The sequence below is a fragment of the Thermobia domestica genome, chromosome 4 (genome assembly GCF_964235325.1).
Source record: "Thermobia domestica chromosome 4, izTheDome1.hap1.1, whole genome shotgun sequence".
Taxonomy (NCBI): Eukaryota; Metazoa; Arthropoda; class Insecta; order Zygentoma; family Lepismatidae; genus Thermobia; species Thermobia domestica.
Window position 1 is genome coordinate 288,061,689 of NC_137457.1, and position 21,334 is coordinate 288,083,022.

At 36.4% G+C, this 21,334-nt stretch overlaps 1 protein-coding gene across 5 annotated transcripts in view; it reads left to right on the plus strand.

Moving 5' to 3' along the window:
• The window catches only part of Fmr1 (synaptic functional regulator FMR1), a 242,821-nt gene that overhangs the window by 16,343 nt on the left and 205,144 nt on the right, over positions 1–21,334 (plus strand). For 3 of the 5 annotated variants that reach the window (XM_081756090.1, XM_081756095.1, XM_081756093.1), the window contains exon 3: positions 19,880–20,039. In XM_081756090.1, coding sequence (XP_081612216.1) covers positions 19,880–20,039 — 160 coding nt within the window. The remainder of the gene's footprint in view (positions 1–19,879; positions 20,040–21,334) is intronic. The other 2 variants (XM_081756091.1, XM_081756094.1) reach the window with 1 other exon arrangement.

Consider the following 21,334-nt stretch of genomic DNA (forward strand, 5'->3'; position numbering starts at 1 on the left):
GAAATCTTTTGCTCCAAAATAAGTGTGCAGGGGAGGGCGCCGAGGTTTCTCGTAGCATGATTCGTGCCCCTTAGACGTTATGTTGATTCCCTGCGCTGTTAGGCGTAGTTTCACAATAAACTTACATGATCATGTTGCAGGCTTTTTGATGCGGACTGTACCACTGTCTGAAGCCTGGTCCTTAGCCTACAAAGCGCACCATAAAAAGTTTTAGTAGATAATAAAAAGTATAGTTGAGGTTTATAATAAACCGTGTTATGTAAATGGTAAGAAAATGGTGAATTTCTGAGGTAGAGTGAGATTTTTTAATTTCATGCTTGCTTTGTTGGATATCGCTATGATACTTGAAGGCTATATTAGTGGGGCACCAAAGTTTTTCAGATAGTTTGTGTCTGTGTGGTGGTAGTGTTTCCAACCCCCTCCCCCCAAAAAATTAATTCCCGATTTTAGGTTTAAAAAATCGGAAAATTTCCCTTTTCTCCTCTTATTTCACTCTTGTCGGCTACGTTGGGACAAATGTACCACTTATCTGAAAGCCTCCTCTTTGACCTACAGAACGCACCATTGAAAGTTTCAATAGCATAATTAGGGAAGCTGTACCTGCGGCATATCTGTTGATTTTTGCATCAGAGGCGTAAAAAGTGTCAAAAATTCATGTGTATGATAGAGAATGTTGTCTTTCTCTCTGTATGGCAGCCAGCGACTTCAGGTTTTCACTGTATCTTGTCAACACACCGAAGAATTTTTTAGGTGACTTGGACCAATGTGGCAACAGTGGTGCCAGTTACAAAAAGTAATGAAATTCGGTTAGGGAATTTTTTGTAAATTTTCACCCCTTCATTTCCCTTCATTTCCCTCCCATTGCAGGGATCATAGCGCGTCACTTTTTTTTAAAACTAAAAATTGCTTTTTTTCAAGTTGGTCACTAAAAGTTATTTTTCAAATGTCTCACTAAAAGTTACTTTTTTGGGAGGTAAAGTGACTTTTTCGTTTGTTTTATGTTTTGCATTGGGAGTTTTCTAAGGAAAGTATTATAAAAATAAATGGAAAAAGGCAGATACTTGTTACTCATTACTCTTCTGAGAGCTTTAGTACTTGCTGCCACACGTGAAACAGTCAGCTTTATTTTCACTTCAGCTTTTATTCTTTCTAAAGCTCATTGGATGGTTGGTGGATGCTTCAACTCTCAAGGTGGGGTTGAGAACCCTTCTGTATCTATTCTTTCTTCTATCATAATAGTCTTTTAGTTTTCCCTTGTAATAGTTAACGCTTCGCTCAGTTTTGTGTGTGTTTGCGTGTGTGTGTGTGTGTTTTCATCATGTTCGTCTTGTGCTATACTTCTTGTATGTTCTTCTTAAGAGTAGGGGGTAAATTTGAATATTTCATGGCTTTGAGAACTCTTAATGCTAAGTTAAATATAATGTCTGGGATGAAGAAATTCGGTAATAGGCCAGAACTTGTTCCACTTGCTCAAAAGCTTCTCACATCTGCTAAATCTGCTTACCGGAACTACAAAGCATACTTAGAAAACCTAAGAAATGAGGAAGCTCAAAAGAAGTAGTAAAGAACAAAAAATGAAACAAAACAACAAAGAGAGGGGATGGAGGAGTTGACAAAAGAAAAAAGTGCATCATGAGATTTTGGTAACTTTTTCGTGTACTTTTGGTCACTTTTCAACTATTTACAAGAGATCAGACCACTATTAGCCCTGTCATTGGCAGCACTGCAGTGTGCAGTACTCCAAAAAATATCCATATTCCCTTTCTAAAAACAAGGTCATAACCATATCACTCGGGTAAATAGTTTTTGAGCAGTAAGTCACTGAAAATTTAAGGGAACGCCAAAAATGACCTGGGTCCGAAAGGGTTAACGGGAAGCTTTTTGTCCGCGTCGCATTAAAGACACTGACCAATTTATGAACTCGAGAGGTCAACAAAACCGTTCAGAAATCCAACGAAAAGCAACAACAAACGCTGCTAAAGAAAGGATAATACTACAAACAACGATTAAAGGAGTACTAAAGATAAAACATAAAACGAAAGACGAATAATTGAAACCAGTAGCAGCTAAACAAAACAAAAGAAAAAAGAAAGAAAAAAAATGGAATTAAAAGGTTAATTTATCAGACAACAGCATGAACGCAAAAAACTCTCAACAATTAAACTATTCCCCAATGCTCGCCTAAGAGTATTGGGCAGTCTAAGTTTTCTGAGATCTTGTATATTCAGGACATGAGATAAGAATGTGACGAATACTCAAAGGGATAATACTGTACTCACAATATGGACGCCCAACTGCACTAATAAATAAGAATGTGAGAGATGGGAGTGTCCGATAAGCAAACGCGCCAGGACTACTTCATCTCATGAGGAGTTCTGCCAGTCTCCCAGCGTCGGTTTTAGAGCGTGAAATTCATTCTTTTTGCCGGGTTCCAATCTGCTTGCTAATAAGAATATACCTGATTCTTAAAATACTTACGAAGTTCGTAGCAAGAATAATATTACTCCAACGCAACATCGGCCAAGGCAGCGTACTTGGGAGTTACAGAACCGGAATACTAACATGACCCGGCACCCAGCAAACGATGACGACACACCTTTGTTGCTGTAGCTGAAGACATTCTGAAGGCTCATAACTGGGAGTCCGTGCAAATCAGTAACGACTTAACATAAATGTAAGCGCATGATCGAGTGCAAGCGTAATTGCACTCCGCTGTACGACGGTATTCATAGCTGCAGCTATACGACTGCTCCCGAAAGAACAAACCTCGGGAAACATTTTTTTTAAGGAATATATAAGCAGCATTTCTTTCTTGGTGCAAAGACATATTCTGTTAGTAGAGAGTTGTTAGGGAAAATCAAACCTATGGAGATTTATTCTCGGGTGACAATAGTGTAGTTCAATAGTGAAGACTGGATACAAGCGATGCAGAGCTTTTCTCGTTTCTGACAAATGCACAGCCAATAGAATTGCCATCTTTTGAGCCGTTCGTAGTGACATGTGAAAAACGCAGTTCATGTTAATGACTATATTCCAAACATTCATTTCAAAGAGTTTAACCGTTTTTCCTTGATTCGATAATTTCCACCGCTTCCAGTTTGAATAGAGGGTTTACTGTTGATATAGAACTCATTTTTGGGGCGCAGTATCGGGTCCAAAATCCGCTTCTCTCTCTGCTTTTCTTCTGGTACCTGTCTAGGACAGGACACAGCCGTTTTGTAAGATTTCAATGGCAAAGCATAGTTTGGAGGCCAATAATTGTCATATTCTTCTTCTGAATACCCGTTCATTGAGTTGATTTTGAGGTTAACGTTTCGCTCAGTAGCGAGACTATATGAGATGTGGCCTGCTGATTAACGTGGAATCCGAACCACAAGAGCTCCCGTCGGGAATCGAGCCCGGGTCTGCCCGCCAAAGGCGCGGTCGCTAAGCGCTTAGCCACGAAGAAACTATGAACACCGGTTGAGTTCCAGTAACACGGTTTATTTAATCTCCAAAAGGATATTAATACTCACATCAATACGTATTTTTCTTACGAATGGTCAATAAAGATAGTTACATACTAGTTTTCGTCAGGATTGCCAGATTGATTCTTCAGACAGCAAATGCAGTAATCGTAATATGAAAAATTATAAAAGTTTGTATGATACCTTTAAGTAGCATATTCTAAATAAGAAATGAACTCAGTACACACCTAAACCATTTTGACCGTGTTATCCAACAGAGTATGTACAGAGTGTACTTCGTACTACTGTACTAACATTGGTGCTCCTATAGTGATAATCCAGTGCACTTATTGCTTTCTCATTGATGTTTTAGGCATAATACACAAATTGTTTTTCGCGTAGATGTATTCAGTTAAATTATTAAAAATTAGATTGTTCACATTCTAGAATATAACATTTCAGTAGCAGTAACCAATTACTAAGAATCGAAGTAGTCCAATGTTTCACTGAATGACGAAGCCCTCCTATAACATGTTATATCTGTTTCCTATATGTTATTTTGGGTGTTCTAAAACTCCCAAACACAGCGGGGGATACTAAATGTTTAAAAAAAAAGAAAGAAAAAAATCTATCTTCGGGGCTTTGTTTCGACGATAGGTACTTTGACGATGCAACGTAGGGGAGGAGAAGAAGATCAAATTTTCAACCACCTGAGCGATCTCGATCAAATTTTCATAACCTAAATGAAGTTCGAATTGGAGATGGTTTTTATCATATCACTTTGACGTGTAACTTAAGGGAGGGGGAGATACATTTGAAAATGTTCGAAAATGACTGATATTAGTGTCGAATCTATAGTTTTGGGGTCGCTGAGATGAACAATGACACTTCCGATGCTGTCTCCTGCAACATGGGGAGGGGAGGAGGATATATAAAGATCACCGAAAATTACCAATATTAAAGAATGCTTTAGTAATAGTAAGAACGAAACATATTACTATTTTTCTGTAATTTAACCCAGCGAAATCGGTGTGCGTCTTAGATTCGAGGACGTCTTAAATTCGAGTAATTATCGAGAAATTCTTAATGAAAGACGTGTTACTAAAACTACTTGGCTAGCCATAAATATTTTTAATTTTGTATCATATTCAATCATTCAGACAATAGTGTTCTGCGCAAGCGCAGGACGTTCGGCTTTGCTGGTTAGTATTATTTCTTATCTTCGATGGCATCAAGTATTCTTCAGTAAAATTGTTTTCCTACAACAACAGTTTAGTTGTCATTTGTTACTACTCTTCAAATAAACGTTCTGTGGAATCAACACCAGCAATAGCTTAAAAATTCTTGTCAGATTTAAGACGCTTAATGAACGGAGTTCCGGAAACTACGTAACGCTACTGTTTCAAGTGCTGAAATCAAAACTTCGTACTAGTGGTAGTTTCGATATTCAGTAAAGAAAGCTGCATTTTCCGGGAAAACCCGTTGTGAAAGAAGTACTTGGGAAATTCCCGCAATTCAACTCACAAATCGGAAGTGAATACTTCAACATTAAAACTATTTATTTTACGCTGGAAGGTGTTAAATTCCATTTAAAACATTTATTTTATAAAATGTGAATTATATCTTTGTTAATTGTTTTAAATAATTTTCGGGAAAGAACCGTCTTGCAGCAAGTTCTCTGGAAATTCTTGTAATTGAACGCACAAAGTATCGGAAGTGAACTTCAATAAAACCATTTATTTTGCGCTGGAAAATATTTATTTCATGTAACACATTTTGAAACATTTATTTTATATAAGATTAATTATGTCTTTGTTTTAAATTAATATATTTGGTATTCATATTTGACGAACGTCACTGACGCTCCTGGGGTGACTCGATCTACATTTCTTCGTTTGTCTGCCTTTACCACACACACTACATGGTACAACTTTCGGTCTTCTAAGTTTTCAACGTACAAGATTTCCCGTGTAGAATGTGGCGGCGATCCAATCTAAAATTTCAAAATAGCAGCCATTCTTTCAAAACAACAGTGAATAGGAAATTGTTACACTCCTATGACAGTGACAATCTTAAAATAAAAATCATATTTTAACACTTTTACCCTAAAGACATTGAAATATATTAAGGAAAAAAAAACCTGAAAAACCCAATTAAACCCGAAGATACCCATATGGGCCCAGGTGGGTTGGGTTTTTCAAAAAACTCGGGTTTTTTCAAACCCTGCTTGACGTACCTTGTAAATGTTTGCACATGTTTAATTTGTGCTTCAAAGTGCAGACACGGTTGTTGATGATCCGACAAAGACACAAAGAAGTTATATACACATGCATGATATTCGCATGTTTCGCGTGTCAAGCAGACTTACCTCCGATGCACATGAACTTCCTTTTGGATATATATTTACTGTACGCGCTTTTCACACTGAAGACCCTGTTTCGATTTCTGGTAGGATCTCGTACTTCGGATGTGCCCACACCTCATATAATTTTGTTGTTGAACCGATTGCTAAACTCAAAATCAATCCAGTGCACATTAGCATTGTTCGAGTCCCGATGTTGGCACATAGGGAGATTTATGTGGTACGTCAGTATGCCTATATCTGTTTCTTCCCACTGTTTCATTGTTTCCATTAACATTTAGCTTGCAGTAATGTTTTAAAACGTACAAAGGAGGAGTAGAAGTCGTGGTTGAATTTGAATACGGATTACCAGGTTGCCAAATTACACTACTCAACCAGTTCAAAATTGATCAGAAGATGGATAAAGAAAACCTGGTAAATAAAATTATTAATATACGTAAATGTTGCAGTATTAAGTAATACTAGCAAACCCGCACGTCCTTCGCAAGCGCAGGACACTCGTTGTCTGAATGATTAAATGTGATCCAGAATTAAAAATATTTAGGGCTACCTAAGTAGTTTTAATAACACGTTAATAATATCTTTAATTAAGAATTTATCGATAATTCGACGCGGATTTAAAATGTCCTCGAATCTAAGACGCACCCCGATTTCGCTGGGTTAAATTAAAGAAAAATAGTGATATGTTCCATTTTTACTATTACTGAAGCGCTCTTTGATATTGGTCATTTTCGGTGATTTTTATATATTCTCCCCTCCCCATGTTGCGGGGCACAGCATCGGAAGTATCATTGTCATCTCAGCGATCCCAAAAGCTATAGATCCGACACTAACGTTGGTCATTTTCGATCATTTTCAAATCTATCTCTCCCCTCCCTTAAATTACACGTCAAAGTGATACGACAAAAACCATCTCATATTCGAACTTTATTTAGGTTGATGAAAATTTGATCATCTCCTCCTCCCCTACGTTGCATCGTCGAAGTTAAATTATAAAAATTATCCCAGGCCCGATTGTCATGTATGTTGGAAATTTGATCGAGATCTGTTGGGTGGTTCGAGTTCTATTTATTTTTGTATATTAACCCCCCCCCCCCAGGTTCTACCGTCAAAGTGAAAACATTAAAAAAAAAAAAAAAGGCTTGAACGTCATCTATATTGTAAATGTAATCGAGATCTGTCATGTGATTCAAGAGTTAGTAAGTTTTATTTATATATCTCCCCCTTCCTTCCTCCTATCCTAAGTTCTACCCGTCAAAAGGATATGATAAAAACCACTGCAGGTCCGAACCTCATCTATGTTGATAATTTGATTAAGATCGGTTCGATGGTTTAAGCGTGATGAAGTCACAAAGACAGTCACTTCTATTTATTTATTTTTACTTATGTCTCCCCTTCCCTTCCCCATCATTGTTGCGTCAAAGTAATATGACGAAAACATCCCAGTTCTGAACCTTATCTATGTTGAAAGTTTGATCGGGATCGGTTGGGTGGTTCACGAGATATTAAGTTTTACTCATTTTCATGCATTTACCCTCCTCCCCTCTCCGAAGTTCTGCCATCAGAATTAAATGAAATAATGATAATAATAATAATAAACTTCCCAGGTTCGAACTTCATCTATGTTGAAAATATGATTGAGATGGATCGGGTGGTTCAAGAGTTAAGTTTTTTATTATTATTATTATTATTATTATTATTATTATTATTAATGATTCCGAGGGTTTCCACTCGTCCTGGAAACATCCTGGAAATGTCCTTGAAAATGCATTTCTGTCCTTAACATTTACACAAGTGCTGAATGTTAGATTTTTCTAATTATAATAATTTCAATTGATTGCTATTTTTGTTTGCTATTCTGTTTTTGTGCTGAATATTGTCATGATTCTGCATGCGTGGCTGGTTGGTGGGCTTTCCTTCTCCCAACAGGGTGATTGGCTGGGGAGAACTTCTTCTCTTCTTTCTTCTACTAGTCTGTCAACCCATTCTTCGATACTCTCTTCACTAGCACTATCCTCCAGAAACTGCTTTGTATCATTACACTGGGTAACAAATTTTGACCAACTTTGTGTTTATCTGATTTTTTTTCTTCTTTTAATATCGTTGTGTGGTACTAATGACGTGCATAACATTAGTTTTCCCGAAATGTCGAAAATCGCCTTAAAATTAGTCTTTAACCCTTAGAAATCGGGTAATTTGTCGAATTTTTCCTCCATTTTTCGTTAAAGCGTAATAACTAAGAAACCATTTGCCCTAACACAACCGATTATACCTTGCTTTTTAAGCAAAGAAACAGGCTTTTAAACTGTGTAAGTTCATTTGCAATATTACATGCGAAAGAAAATTTATTCAACAAATTTTGAGAAAATTCTTAATTTTTCCTCAAAATTAAGTATTTTTTTATTTCTGGAGTTGGCAACACTGTTTGTACAGTTAGACAAATTGCATCAGATATTTTTTTGATCAGAGATTGATTCTGTAAGTTTTAAATTGATATTCACGAGACGACGACAAAATGTTGGGGACAAAATCAGAAATTTGGTTATGAAATCAACTGGAACTTGAAGTCATTTTTCATTTCCGTGTAATAGTTCCTAACGCCTATTTTCAACTAAAATATATTACATTTCTAACACTTTTCTTACGCAGAAGTTAATATTAAATGGCTAGTCTGTATAAGCCGCAGTTTTGACCCGGTTTTGATTTTTATCGAGAAATTTAGAGCTAATTGCTATTTTACAATATGCTTCACTGAAGAAATAATGCAGAATTAACTTAGTCACTATGGAGTACGAAGACAGCGTACAAAATAAAAAAACAGCAAAAATATATCCACTTTCACTACAAGAACATAATGAAGAACATTTTAAAAATGAGCACCCTTGCTTTTTCGCTTGTGCGAAGCTGATTTGTCATCAGAGACCAATGTCCAAATGTAATCTACTATCACCGCGGTGTCCCAGCGCCCTTGGTATCTTCTTTCCAATTTGTTCAATGTCTTGATGAAAGCGTTCACCATGTCCTTCACTTACATTTGCTAAATTTGGACGGAAAAAAATCAAGATGGGAAAATAAAAAAAAATGTAATTTCAAGCCACTCTACAACTCAAATTGCGATATAGGTCAATCAAAGAATCTATTAACTCCCTATCATTTTCACTCCTATTTTTACCATGAAAACCTTGCACTAGCGCCCTGAAAAGCTTCCCAAGCACTTCTTTCCTCTCGAGTCATTCTATTCTGATGTTCTTCAGACTGAAGCATCTCACGTATCTGTGGGCCAGTAAATACGCCAGCTGTGATTTTAGCGTCAGTTAACTGTGGAAACATTTGTCTTACGTAAGAAAGAGCTGCAGAATGTGAATCTAATGCTCTGACAAACTGCTATATTTAGTATTGCTACTCTGCAAACCTAGAAGAAAACCGATCATCTTAAAATCTCCATTTATATTTTTGGTACTCAATCTTTTCCAACGATAATTTCAAGTTTTCGTAGTCTTCCTTCATGTGGACTGAGTGTGCAACTGGTATAGAAAAATTCACATTTCAGTTGTGAAGAAAAACTGCCTTCAAACTTCTAGATGAACTGTCTATGAAAAGACGCCACTCCTCTGGTTGATGTGGGAAACCGATAGCTTCAACTAGACCACTAACGTCATGACAATAACACAAACTTCGTTCCATTTTGAAGAATTGTGAAAAGGTCTTATGCCTCTTCCTATATTTTGATATTTTACGTGTTAGAAGGAGAAAATTCCACTTATTTAAACGTGAAGCAACAAGTTCTGCCTTTGATTTGGGAAGATCTAAATCTCTTATCAAGTTCTTGCTGATTAAGCAAATGTGGTTCCTTTTTTCCTGGTTTCATGCAAAAAACTAAGATCAAGATCGGAAGATTCCTCTGGCTCTCCTTCCGATGACAATATCTCTGGTCGTTTGGGTACAGGAAGTTCGTCACTATGTGGAACTGGAGCAATGGATGAAGGTAAACTGGGGTATTTTATTTTTTCCTATTCTTTCTGTTTTTATAGTGTGTCACGTCAACTGAACAGAAGTAGCAGTCATTATGGTGATTAGTAGGCTCTTTCCAAATTCGAGGAATAGCAAATGGCATATACTTTCTGGTTTCCCGTAACCAACCTTCTAATGTAGAGCGACAACTACCGCAACACACATACGGAGCCCAATGTTTCTCTTGATCACCTACGGGCAATCGAAAGTAAGCTTCATATGCGACACAGAACATTGTTCCAAGCACAATGTTATGTTTAAGTTGTTTGGGGCTTATGTGATATCCACAAACATAACAAAATGAATCTGCTGACATTTTACAACGCCTACTTGTAGACATTTTACCTTTCACACACAGCACCTAGTGAAATTAAATCAAATGCCACTGATATAATATAGTTACCACTATAGTTACGCAATACTGTATGCAGCTGGCTATCCAAGTGGAGTCATATAGAAATTTACTGACTTTACTTAAGTAAAAGTTAATATTATTTGTAAAAGTAAGGGGGAAAATAAGAAATTATATTTTTCTAGACAGTTATTTTCATTCAAAATGAATGTTGCATTCAAAATTTGTAATCATAGAACGCATATGTTACGAAACAGAACTTGCTAATTAATCCGCAAGAGTATGTTCTGCGTTGCCTTCTATGGACAGCCGAAGTAAAGGATGAAATTCTTACTCTAAAATGGCGTTCTTGAACAAAGACGATTTTGTAAAATTCCTTCCAAACAATCGACATTTGAGGAAAACTAATACCAGATTCGTAATTAGCACGTTAAAATGTTAAAATCATTCGGTAAATGTAAAAACATTATGATAAACAATTTCTTGTTGAGCAGTGTATCAATCCTGTCTATTTTCGCGACATTACTTACTGTTCAGTAAAATTTCGTATGAATGCCAATTTGTGACAAGGTCATATCTAGGTAAATCTAGGAGACTCAAACAAACCAGCTTGCACATGAAATGAGATGAAATCTTTGAGTTTTACGTCTTACGGTATGCCAGTTAGGCTAAAGGAGACTGATGATAAGAAATAAATGAAATGGTGGAATGAAGAGTGGGAGGAAACGGGAGAACCCTGAGAAAACCCACGAGCACGGTGTTTGTCCACCACAAAGTCCACACGGCGCGAGCTGGGATCGAACAAGGGACCCCAAACACCAGAGGTGAACGCTTTACCACTGAGCCACACCCCCCAGCTTGCACATAAAGCAGAGTAGAAGTCTTGCTTTACTTTGACAGTCAAATGCTATCCCTAGAGCAGCTTCGCTGAAGAAGAAAGAGATTAGGAAATCACACAACTACGTACTGAATTGAAAAACTTGTGATATAATCTTTTTTTTTTTTTTTTGCCTAATTATATGTCATTGTCACTCAACGAAGATGCCATGTATGAAAAATAAATTTTTGTTTGCAAATTTGTTCGGTGCACAATTAAAATGTCATGTAGAAAGAATGAAAATACATGTGCTGGATGTGGGTGGATCGGGTGGCTATAAGGGGGTATGGAGGCCACACACACACACAAAAAAAAGCACATTACACTCTGCTTTGTGTAGCTATTTAATTATTGTATATTAATACTGTACTTGCATTAATATTCACTGCATAAGCTACTGTATTTTTCATTTCACTGTTGTGAGTTTTGAACCTACACTTGCAATCCTTTTATACCTTCCTGTGTCGAAGTTCTGGAAATGTCTTGAATTTTTTTAGGGGGGGAGAAAGTGGGAACCCTGAACTCCCCTCCTCCCCTAAGTTCTACCGTCAAAGTGAATAGCTTAAAACAGTCCCAGGCCAGAAATGCATCTACGTCAAAAATTTGATCGAGATCGGTCGGACGGTTCAAGAGATTAAGTCACAAACATAGTTACTTCAATTTGGATCTGAAGTTTTTTGTTCAGACACTGCTATTAATATATATAGACGTGTGAAAATTATTAGACTAAAGTTTAAAAATGAAAGACCTTAAATACAATTCTAAATAAAATCTGCATTGGTGCGTTCTTTCAGCATGTTACAACCTGTTAATATTTTGTACGCATTCCTTTTGATTTTAGTACCATTTCTATACACTTTGGATACTTTTTATTAACTTTACATAATTATTTTTCACTTCCTCATCGCGATGCCTTATTCTGGTAAGTGCTGCGATAAAATTAATCTTGGATATCTTTTCTCTCTTCACTTCTTAACAATAGCCCACAAGTTTTCGATAGGATTTAAGTTGGGACTATTTCCTGATCACGGAAGAACCAGAATATCATTTTTTCTTCAGAAGATTAGTTACAGTCCTTGTTTTATGACATAGGGCCCCATGATGCATAAAAACAAAAGTTACCGTTCGGAAACCATTCCTTCATTTGTGGGATAAGTCTGGTTTCTATCACCTTTTGGTATTGTTTTTGATTCATCATTCCTTTCACGAGATACGGTCTACCAGGACCATACACTGACGTACAGCTCCAGACCATGACTGACGTTGGGTGCTTCACTGTTTGGGAAACACAGTTTGGAGAAAATGTTTCATCTGACTTCCTGCGAACATATTGGCTACTTTCCTCACTTATGGAAAATATTGATTCATTAGAGAAACATACTTGGAAATAGTATAATGTATCTGTGTTAAATTTTATCACAATATCATATGTCAAACGTCATATTCAGAGGAAGCAACTGCTTCTGTAAACCCTTGTACAATAAAGTTAAAAAATACTCAGGTGTACCACAACACCCAAAAGATGTTCAAATTGACAAAATATGCAGGATAAATATGTAATGCTTGGTACCTTACCTTGCTCTAGTCGTTCTTGAACCTATTTTACATTTTCATTGCCCATTCCAACCTCTTCTTTGACACTGCTGGTGTTCCCTTTTTTGCGGGGCCTTCGTGCTGGTAAGCCCATTACACATAATCGTTTTCTTACTATAGACAGAGATATGTTACATCCATACTTCTTTAACTGATTTGAAAAATCCTTGCTAGTAGATCTTCTATTGGATTTGGCCATTTGTAGTAGTTTCTTTTGAACACGAGAACTGATTTTCGCTTTACCACATTAACCTGAGCGATTTTGCTTGTATGACTCACCAAGCTTCAAAACCCTAGTTATTGGACTAACAGTTTTTTTAATAAAGAAATATAATTTTTTAGCTTTTTTTTTTTTTTTTTGCTGTGTATAACGTCTTTCTTTCACAAGACACTCAGTTAATGCAATTTTACATAACGATAACTGTTTGATTTTGCCCATAATTGTCACTTTCACTAAACCTTCGAATACAGAACAAAAGAGATATTAATACTTTTTTTGCACAAACCTTCAGCTAAAAATAACACTTAAGAAAGCAAATTTTCAGGTATTTTTCACTTAATACATATTAAAATATTTTTTTAGAATACTAAAAACATAACATGCAAAGCATATTTCGTACGACGTACATAGAAAGGACCAACTCCAGTTCATGTGCCAATAGAACTTTACAGTGATGCAGTTGTTCGCCACTATTGCTAGTTTTTGCCAGTAAGGAATAAAAATAATCATTACTTTCTATTGTCAAGGTACATATAAAGTCCAGAACATACTTTAGCTTCAAAAAATATCAACTGTACACAATGCAAATGAGGAAAAACTAAATTTTTTAAATATGAGCGTCTTCTTCATTTCTGGCCTCCATTAAAATTCATTTTAGAAAATTAAATTTGAACAAGGGATGGTAAAGTCACGAATGGGAAGCAATACAATGTGTTTCAGTACCGCTCTTTCCTTGGTAAGTGCGTTCACTTTTATTCCCTGGTGTTTTTATTTTTTTTCTTCCTATTTTTATTCTTAATGACCAAGGCTCCAGGCGAGATCCGAAAGCTCGGAAGTACAAATTATATTCAAGAATTACGAAAACCTGTAAATAGAATGAAGAATTCTTGAACGTGGTTTTACGTTGTATAAACTGATATATTTTCAGCATGTTTCTTTGTTCCGAGAAGATACTACCTACAAATATGAGTATGAAAGAAAGGAAACAAAAAGATGGGAAATGGTTTTCTTTGTGAGACGAGTAAAAAGATACGGCTATTTAAGAAATAAGTTGTCATCTACCGTTTAAATCGTGATCCGTATGTCTTTCTAATGGGGTGCCGCGAGGTTGCGGCATAATAATAATAATAGGATTCCCATCGTAAGAAAAAAGTCACAAAATTAATCTTTCTCACAAAACTCCTGGAAACTCAGGTAATTTTAAGTGGATTTCTTAATTCTCAGCAGGGTTGGCTGGTTTAAACGCAGGTGCTTTAAACCATGGTTTAAACCGACTGTTTTTTCAAAAAAGCCAACTGGTTTAAACCAAAAAACGAAAAATGTTCGTAAAAGTGTAAGTGTTCGTAAAATCTTGATAAACATACATTTGTGGGTTATCACGTTTCACTCCCGTATATTATTCGTATTATATTTAAACCTAAATTCCCCATTCATAACTCAAAGCGATTATACTACAAAAGTAACTTTTATATATATATATATATATATATATTGTGTGTGTGTGTGTGAGAGAGAGAGAGAGAGAGAGAGAGAGAGAGAGAGATGTTTCTTTTTGTGATTTATAGTTTGTTGTTAGTTATGCAATTGCAATAAAAAAAAATCTAAATGTTGTTTCGTTTAAATATGTTTACTATTGATAAAATACATACATCGAAATGCCTTACTTTTTTGGGGGTGTGGGAGTCATACAAACCCCACGAGAGGCATTTACTGAAATCAGAAGTATCTTTGGTATCTGTTTCTGTATAAATGATTCAGAGCCAAAGTGGGCTCAAATAGTGTAATTCATATATTGATTCACTTTTCTTACTGGTATGGAAATTAAGTCGTATTTAATTAACTTGGACTAATAAAAGTCGTAGTTAACTAACTTGGACTAACTTAGTTCTTCTGTACTGGTATAATGGTTCCACTTATGCAACTGTTTCTCTTTTTGTCCTGAAATGACTCTTGACAATTATATTAACAACTATGTAAAGATCAGACAACATATTTTTATCATGAGTCCTTCTTGAGTGAGTCGCCAGACGTATCGCATTTGTGGCTAATTAGTCCCGGTGTCGAGTTCAAATATAGCACAATTTCTTTCGGATGTAAGCCGAGAAGCGGTTTGGATTCCGGTTTAAGCTTATGTGAGCCCTTCCAGCATAACCCGGTTGTTACATAACACCAAGGCGAAACAAAAGCCTGTGTCCATATGTAATATAAATACATAGAGCAAATTATTTAAACCAAAAAAACCTGGTTTAACCCCCCCCCCCAAAAAAAAAACTTTTTTTTTTCAATAACTGTTTTTGCCAACCAGCTTCTCAGAACCCACTTCTCTTTTTGTCCCAGCTAATTGGTAGGGAATATTTTATAACCTAAGTTTGTTTTGCAACTTCTCTGCCTACATACTTTGTATATGTACACTCATGTCCAAAATTATTGTCTCATGTCTATTAATATGTTGTTGTAGGAATATGATTTGATAACGAATTCGCCCGGTATTTCTTATAATGTTAGTAGCCTATGTGTATGGCAAAGACATTGATGTGGCAAATTTCATGTCAAAAGAGCAGTAAATAAGAACATTAAAACGAAAATAAAACTTTCTTGTTCATTTTGCAACATTTTCTTTTACTTATTCTAATTTTCGTATTTGTAATTCTTTTCCTATGAAATTTACCGCAAATATACGTTTCCCGATTATACACACAGTATCAGTATTAAAAGTAACCTGCAAAATCATTATCAAATCATTATTACAAGAAGACAGTTAAAGATATGCGACAATCATTTTGGACATGAGTGTACATGTATAGTAGGTTAGGAATTCCCTAGTTGGGAAAATATAGTTGGTGTTTTACATTATATATAGACCTGAAAATTTGTAAATCGTGACCTGGAAAACCAGGAAAAGTCAGAGAATTTTTGCTCGCCAAATAATGAAAAACCCCGTGTGCAGTGAATATCTCGTGAAAATGTACCCGAACTCATGAGGTCCACGCTCAGTTTGGAACTCACCCTCAGGAAGCATGAGGATCAGTAAGCACGAGCTCCAGATCATGATATGAGTGACTATGATAGCCTTTCCTCACCAACCAAACTACTAGTTACCGTTACAAATATTGACTGAACTTTCATTCTCTATTTCCGATCTCTAAAATTTAACATGCGTTTGAACCAAAACAAAACTGGGAATGGAGAAAAAGCAAAACTTCAAGTTCGCGAAGATCCATGATGGTTGCCCAATTGCGTTGGGTAATATGTGAACAGTGTTAGTGCTGCATCGACTAGTTTCCTTTAATTGTGGCTTTTTAAACCGTATGCTCAGTCACGATGGCTACATCAGATTAACTCCTCAATTTCCTCGAGGCTGTGTGCGCTTTAAGAAAAAAGTACACACTTCTGATTTCGCATCACTTTAATATATTGATAAACTCATGAATTAAATTTGTCCAACAGGTAGGTTTATACTGTTTTTGTGACTTTTTTCAAACATGAGAAAGTATCCTTGAGCTCCAAAGTCGTCCTATAGGATAGAGAAATATTTTATGATAAACTAATTAATCTTTGGTATCTAAACTAATTAATCTTTGGTATCTTTGATCTCACTACTCTATTGTACTGCTTCAAGTTTGAGTATTGAATTCTCATAGTTTGGGAAATGAAACTCACTTGTTTTAATTTTAATGAGCAACTTAGACAATGAGAAATCTCAAAGATATAGAAATTGTCAGAAAAATCCTTTTCTTATAGGCCATTAGTTTAATAATCGTATTATCTGGTCCACTTTCTACGTTTTTATAACCATTACTATTTATTCACTAAAATTCAGAAAAGTAGAGGGCGAGCTTAATGAAGAGTGTTAAATACTACGATTGGTAGTAAGCCAATTATTCTTCACCAATGTTCAGGATTTGATTTTTGAGTTTAGCGTCCCTTTAAGCAGCAAGGATATCTAATACTTGGAGCTACAGCTTAATGTGGAAGCCGAACCACATGAACTCCCGCCGGGAATCTAACCCAGGTCTCCCACGCCTAAGATATGTAAACTAACCGCTTAGCCATGAGAAGCCCACCTGTGTTCAGGAGCAGTGTCATGCATGTAATGGTAATAGTAATGTATCCAGGCATGTTATATGCTTTAACCCTTTTAAATTCTTGCCTTTTTCGGCGTTTTTCTTGAGTCTCAGATAAGCAGCGACAGTGTCATCCCTATTTACCCTAGGATCATGGTTCATACCTCGTTTTTCTCAGAATGGAACAGCCTTTGAAACGGTGCCACTTACATGTCCCTATGAAGTACCAGAAGGGAATTATTTGAGGGAAAATCGGAATTTTTTGCCAAAAAAAAAAAAAACTTAAAAGTTTGGGGCCCCCTGAGGCTCTGCCGGGTCTGCGCACAAACCTCCAAAAATTTGGAAAAATACTGTGTAGTGTACTAATTACATGTGACATTCGAATTTCCTGTCTTGAATAGTAAGGGCGGGAAAATTTTTTACCCATGTTGAGAGAGCATCAAAAAATCGCCCAAAAATTCCCTAAAATGCACCCTACAAATTTAAAAAAAATTCTGCCACGTCCCTAATGATCGTAAAATTATGGTTCATACCTCGTTTTGTTCAGAATGGAGTAGCCTTTCAGATCGTATCACCCGCATGTCTTTCGGACATCCCTAAGGAGGGAAAAATTGAGGAAAATAGGGATTTTTGCTGAAAAAAATACCTTTTCCCCTGGTTTGGAGCCCTCTGGCGCGGCCCCGGGTAAACAGATCCAGAAATCACTTTCGAAAATACTACGTAGTGTACTAATTGCTTGTGCCAAATACCAATCTCCTACCTTCAACATTAAGGATGGGAAAAATATTTTCCTCTTCTGGGAATATTCCCAGAATGTCCCAGAGTACCCTATATAAATTTCAAAACTTTCTTGACACGTCCCGAATTATCGTAGAATCACGATTCATACACCATTCTCTTCAGAATAGAGCAGGCTTCCTGATTGTATTGCCCTCATGTCCCTCGGACGTCCCTAAGGAGAGAAAAATTGAGTAAAATAGGTATTTTTGCTGAAAAATCCTTTTTTTCCCGTTTTGGGCCCTGGGTTAACAGAGATCTGGAAATCACTTTAAAAAATATTACTTATGGTACTAATTACTTGTGCCAAATACCAATCTCCTATCTTCAATACTAAGGGCGGAAAAAATATTTTCCTCTTCTGCGAATATTTCCAAAATTTCCCAAGGATACTATACAAACTTCAAAAATTTCCTGACACGTCCCTAATTATCGTAGGATGATGATTCATACGTCGTTCTCTTCAGAATCGAGTAGGCTTTCCGAAAGTACCACTCAAATGCCCCTATCATGTAGCCGAGAGGAGCAAGAATCGCGAAAGTGGGATTTTTGTTCAAAAATATCCCTTTTTTACCCTTTTGTCCCTCTGAACCCCCCTTCTATGTTGATGAGATCCGAAAAAATTCTCATAAAAACTAATGGGTCCACTGATTGTTTATGGAAAATGTTAGGATTCTAGGATTAAAGAGAAGCTCACCAAAAAATGTTAAAGTTAGACCTCAGTAAAAAAAAAAAAAAAAAAAAAAAAAAAAAAAAAAAAAAAAAAAAAAAAAGTGATGACGTCATACCCCCCTATGTTCTGAGCTCGGAAGCGTATAGACCCTTCCAAGTCTTTCTTGAATGCCTCCTCTCTTGAAAAAATTAAAAAAAAAAGGAACTAAATAGCATTCTTAGTTCTCTTTTAATCGAATCTTTAAGACACTACAATATCGGTCGAAAACGACCAAAAAAAACTTAAAAGGGTTAAATAAATCTCAGTGTTTAACGACGATGGTAAAACGGGGAAAGGGGGCTACCCATTGCAAACATCTATTTTGATAATATACCCATCTTCGAATGTGGAGGCATTGATATTGATACTCACTTCTGTACATTTTCGATATTTGTATTAGTGAAGCCAAAATAATGGGTACAGGGAAGACATGAAAATGTTACTCTAAAATACAGCGTTAAGTCGTTGTTGCAGGTCTAGTGGCTGCATGAATAGTACCCAAGTTCCTGGGTTCGATTTCACGCGGAGGGCATCGAATCATTACAGTGGTTCAGCTCCCACTTCAAAAGCGTCGGTCTCGGACATTTTACAGCTAAGAACACAAATATAATTACCACCGTTCTAATCACTGTTTTACTCAAATGCATCAAGAAACTTAGAATGATACATAAAGAAGAAAGAAATGGGCGACTGGGCCGAGAGTCGAACTTAGGTCTCCAGCTTACTGTGCCGATGCTTTAGCCACTACGCTGTGTAGACCGCTTCCTAAACAGTCGTACGTGCTGTCAGTCTTTAATTCGGTGCATAGCTATTTGTCACGTGTATTATACCACAACCCCTGTTGTGCTTGGAAGAATCCTTATACCCTGCTTAATAGCTCTTAATCATGAAACGTCGTTTTGAAAAGTTTTGGATCATGAAATTTGTAGTATTAGGTTTGTTCGAGTGAAATGGTCCGCCCTCGGGTGCGTCATTTCCAAAGGCCAGAAAAGTGAAAACTACAATACCTGATTTTTCAAAATGATTCCCTATAATTGGGATTCTTGGGAAGAGAAGACTAGAGTTTGCGATGCGAGGAGCTCAGTCACCAGGAATGGTGGTAGAGCGCGAGATATCGGGAGAATGCAGTGGGTAGGGAAGTTTCATACTGCTAATCATGGAGAGCCTGTTGGGCACCGTGGCCCCTTGGTAGAGGGCTGAACTCTGGCGCGTGGTCCCTGAGGAAGTTTGTGATGTAGACTACCGAATAGACAGTAGAAATTAATATATGATTATTTCGAAGGGATTATGGCTCCTGTTAACAAAGTTTTCCTTCGGGTATATCAAAGAAACTGGAGTTAATAACAGGCGATACTTACTATTGAACCTTCTTATACCAATAATCTGAGTGTGTTGGATTGAAAATTGTGAATGATAACAATTGAGAAGATGGACGGTGATAATATTCTTTATCTTTCCTTTGCAGTTGGCAGCCAGAATCAAAATTTCCGTTTTCACAAGTGCGGCTTCCACCGAAAGAAAGCTCGATGAAAATGGACTTCGCAGAAAACCAAGAAATAGAAGTCTTCTCTCGAGCGAATGAACAAGAGGCGTGCGGATGGTGGAAAGCAGTCATTAAGGTAAGGGTGAGTTCCGATGTTTGCTTCCTTCTTGGTAGTGGTAATAGCATATTAACAGGTACACTCATTAGGCAATATACTACGGACAGAGAGAAAATAAGTACCTATATAAGTGTATTCCACACACTGTGATGGAAACTATTCATCTAATACCGGGAAGGAAGCATGCAGATGGCAATCACTTTTGAAGCTTTTTATTTGAGTTCGAATATTCGTGCATGTCTGCTTTTGGTGTATGTTTTTTTTTTTTTTTTTCTGTTTTTCTTTTAGCTTTTATTAACATCTACGCCACTGTAGTTCGAGATTTCCTCAGCATGTTACCTGTAACTGGAGCTCTTTCATATAGAATACACAATATCATCAGTTTAAACATAAGTAAAACAAGGGTACAATATTTTTTTAATTTACTTTTTTAGTGAATTTTAGGACGTTATTACCTTAGAAGGTGAGGTTCCGGATATGGAATAAATAAAACGTCCTTAAAAGGTATATTTTCACTTCTGGTTTCCATATTGAGAAAATAGGATGCCATACAAACCCAAATTCTTCATATGGTGTACGTGTGGCATTGCTACTTTTAGATCATCCCAAATATTTGACTGTAATCGAAACGTAGGGATAAAGATTTTTCTTTACCTGAATACTTTCTATAATGTGGATTCAGCAATTCCAAGAATCTTCTGCGGTAATAAACAGCGTTATTCAAGATTACCCGCAATGAATGTAGGTTGTTTCTCTCACAGATTTAGAATAAACAAGTTTAAAAAAAATAAATACTGTATAAACTAAATAATACATAATCTTGTTAAATTCATACGAGTTATTAATAAAACAAAACTGACCAAAGGACAGCTTTTGTAATTGTATGTTGTTTGTTATAGCTTTGGAAATACTCAGCATGTTACTAAAACAAAACTGACCAACTATTAAATATATTAGTAGCATTTGTGTTAGTTTCGCCAAAATTGATCGCTTTCATCAGTTTATGCCCTGGCAAGCATCAGGTGTCTGATGAAGACTATGTTAAGCAAATGCTGTTATTATATTTATTAGTTTGGTAAGTTTTGTTCTGTCAATAAATATTGAGTATTTCCGAAGCTATAATTAATAATATACAAATATAAAAGCATTGTAAAATGGTGGGGGAACGCAGGGGGATGTCGTCCCCCCACTTCCAGAAATTATTTTTGGCGTTCCCTCGCTTTTAAAAAAATTACAATGGGCAAAGATAGGCACGGGGAACGGCTTGACGTCATGCGTCCTCCTACCTTTTCAGATCCACTTTTATCCCTGTATAAAAG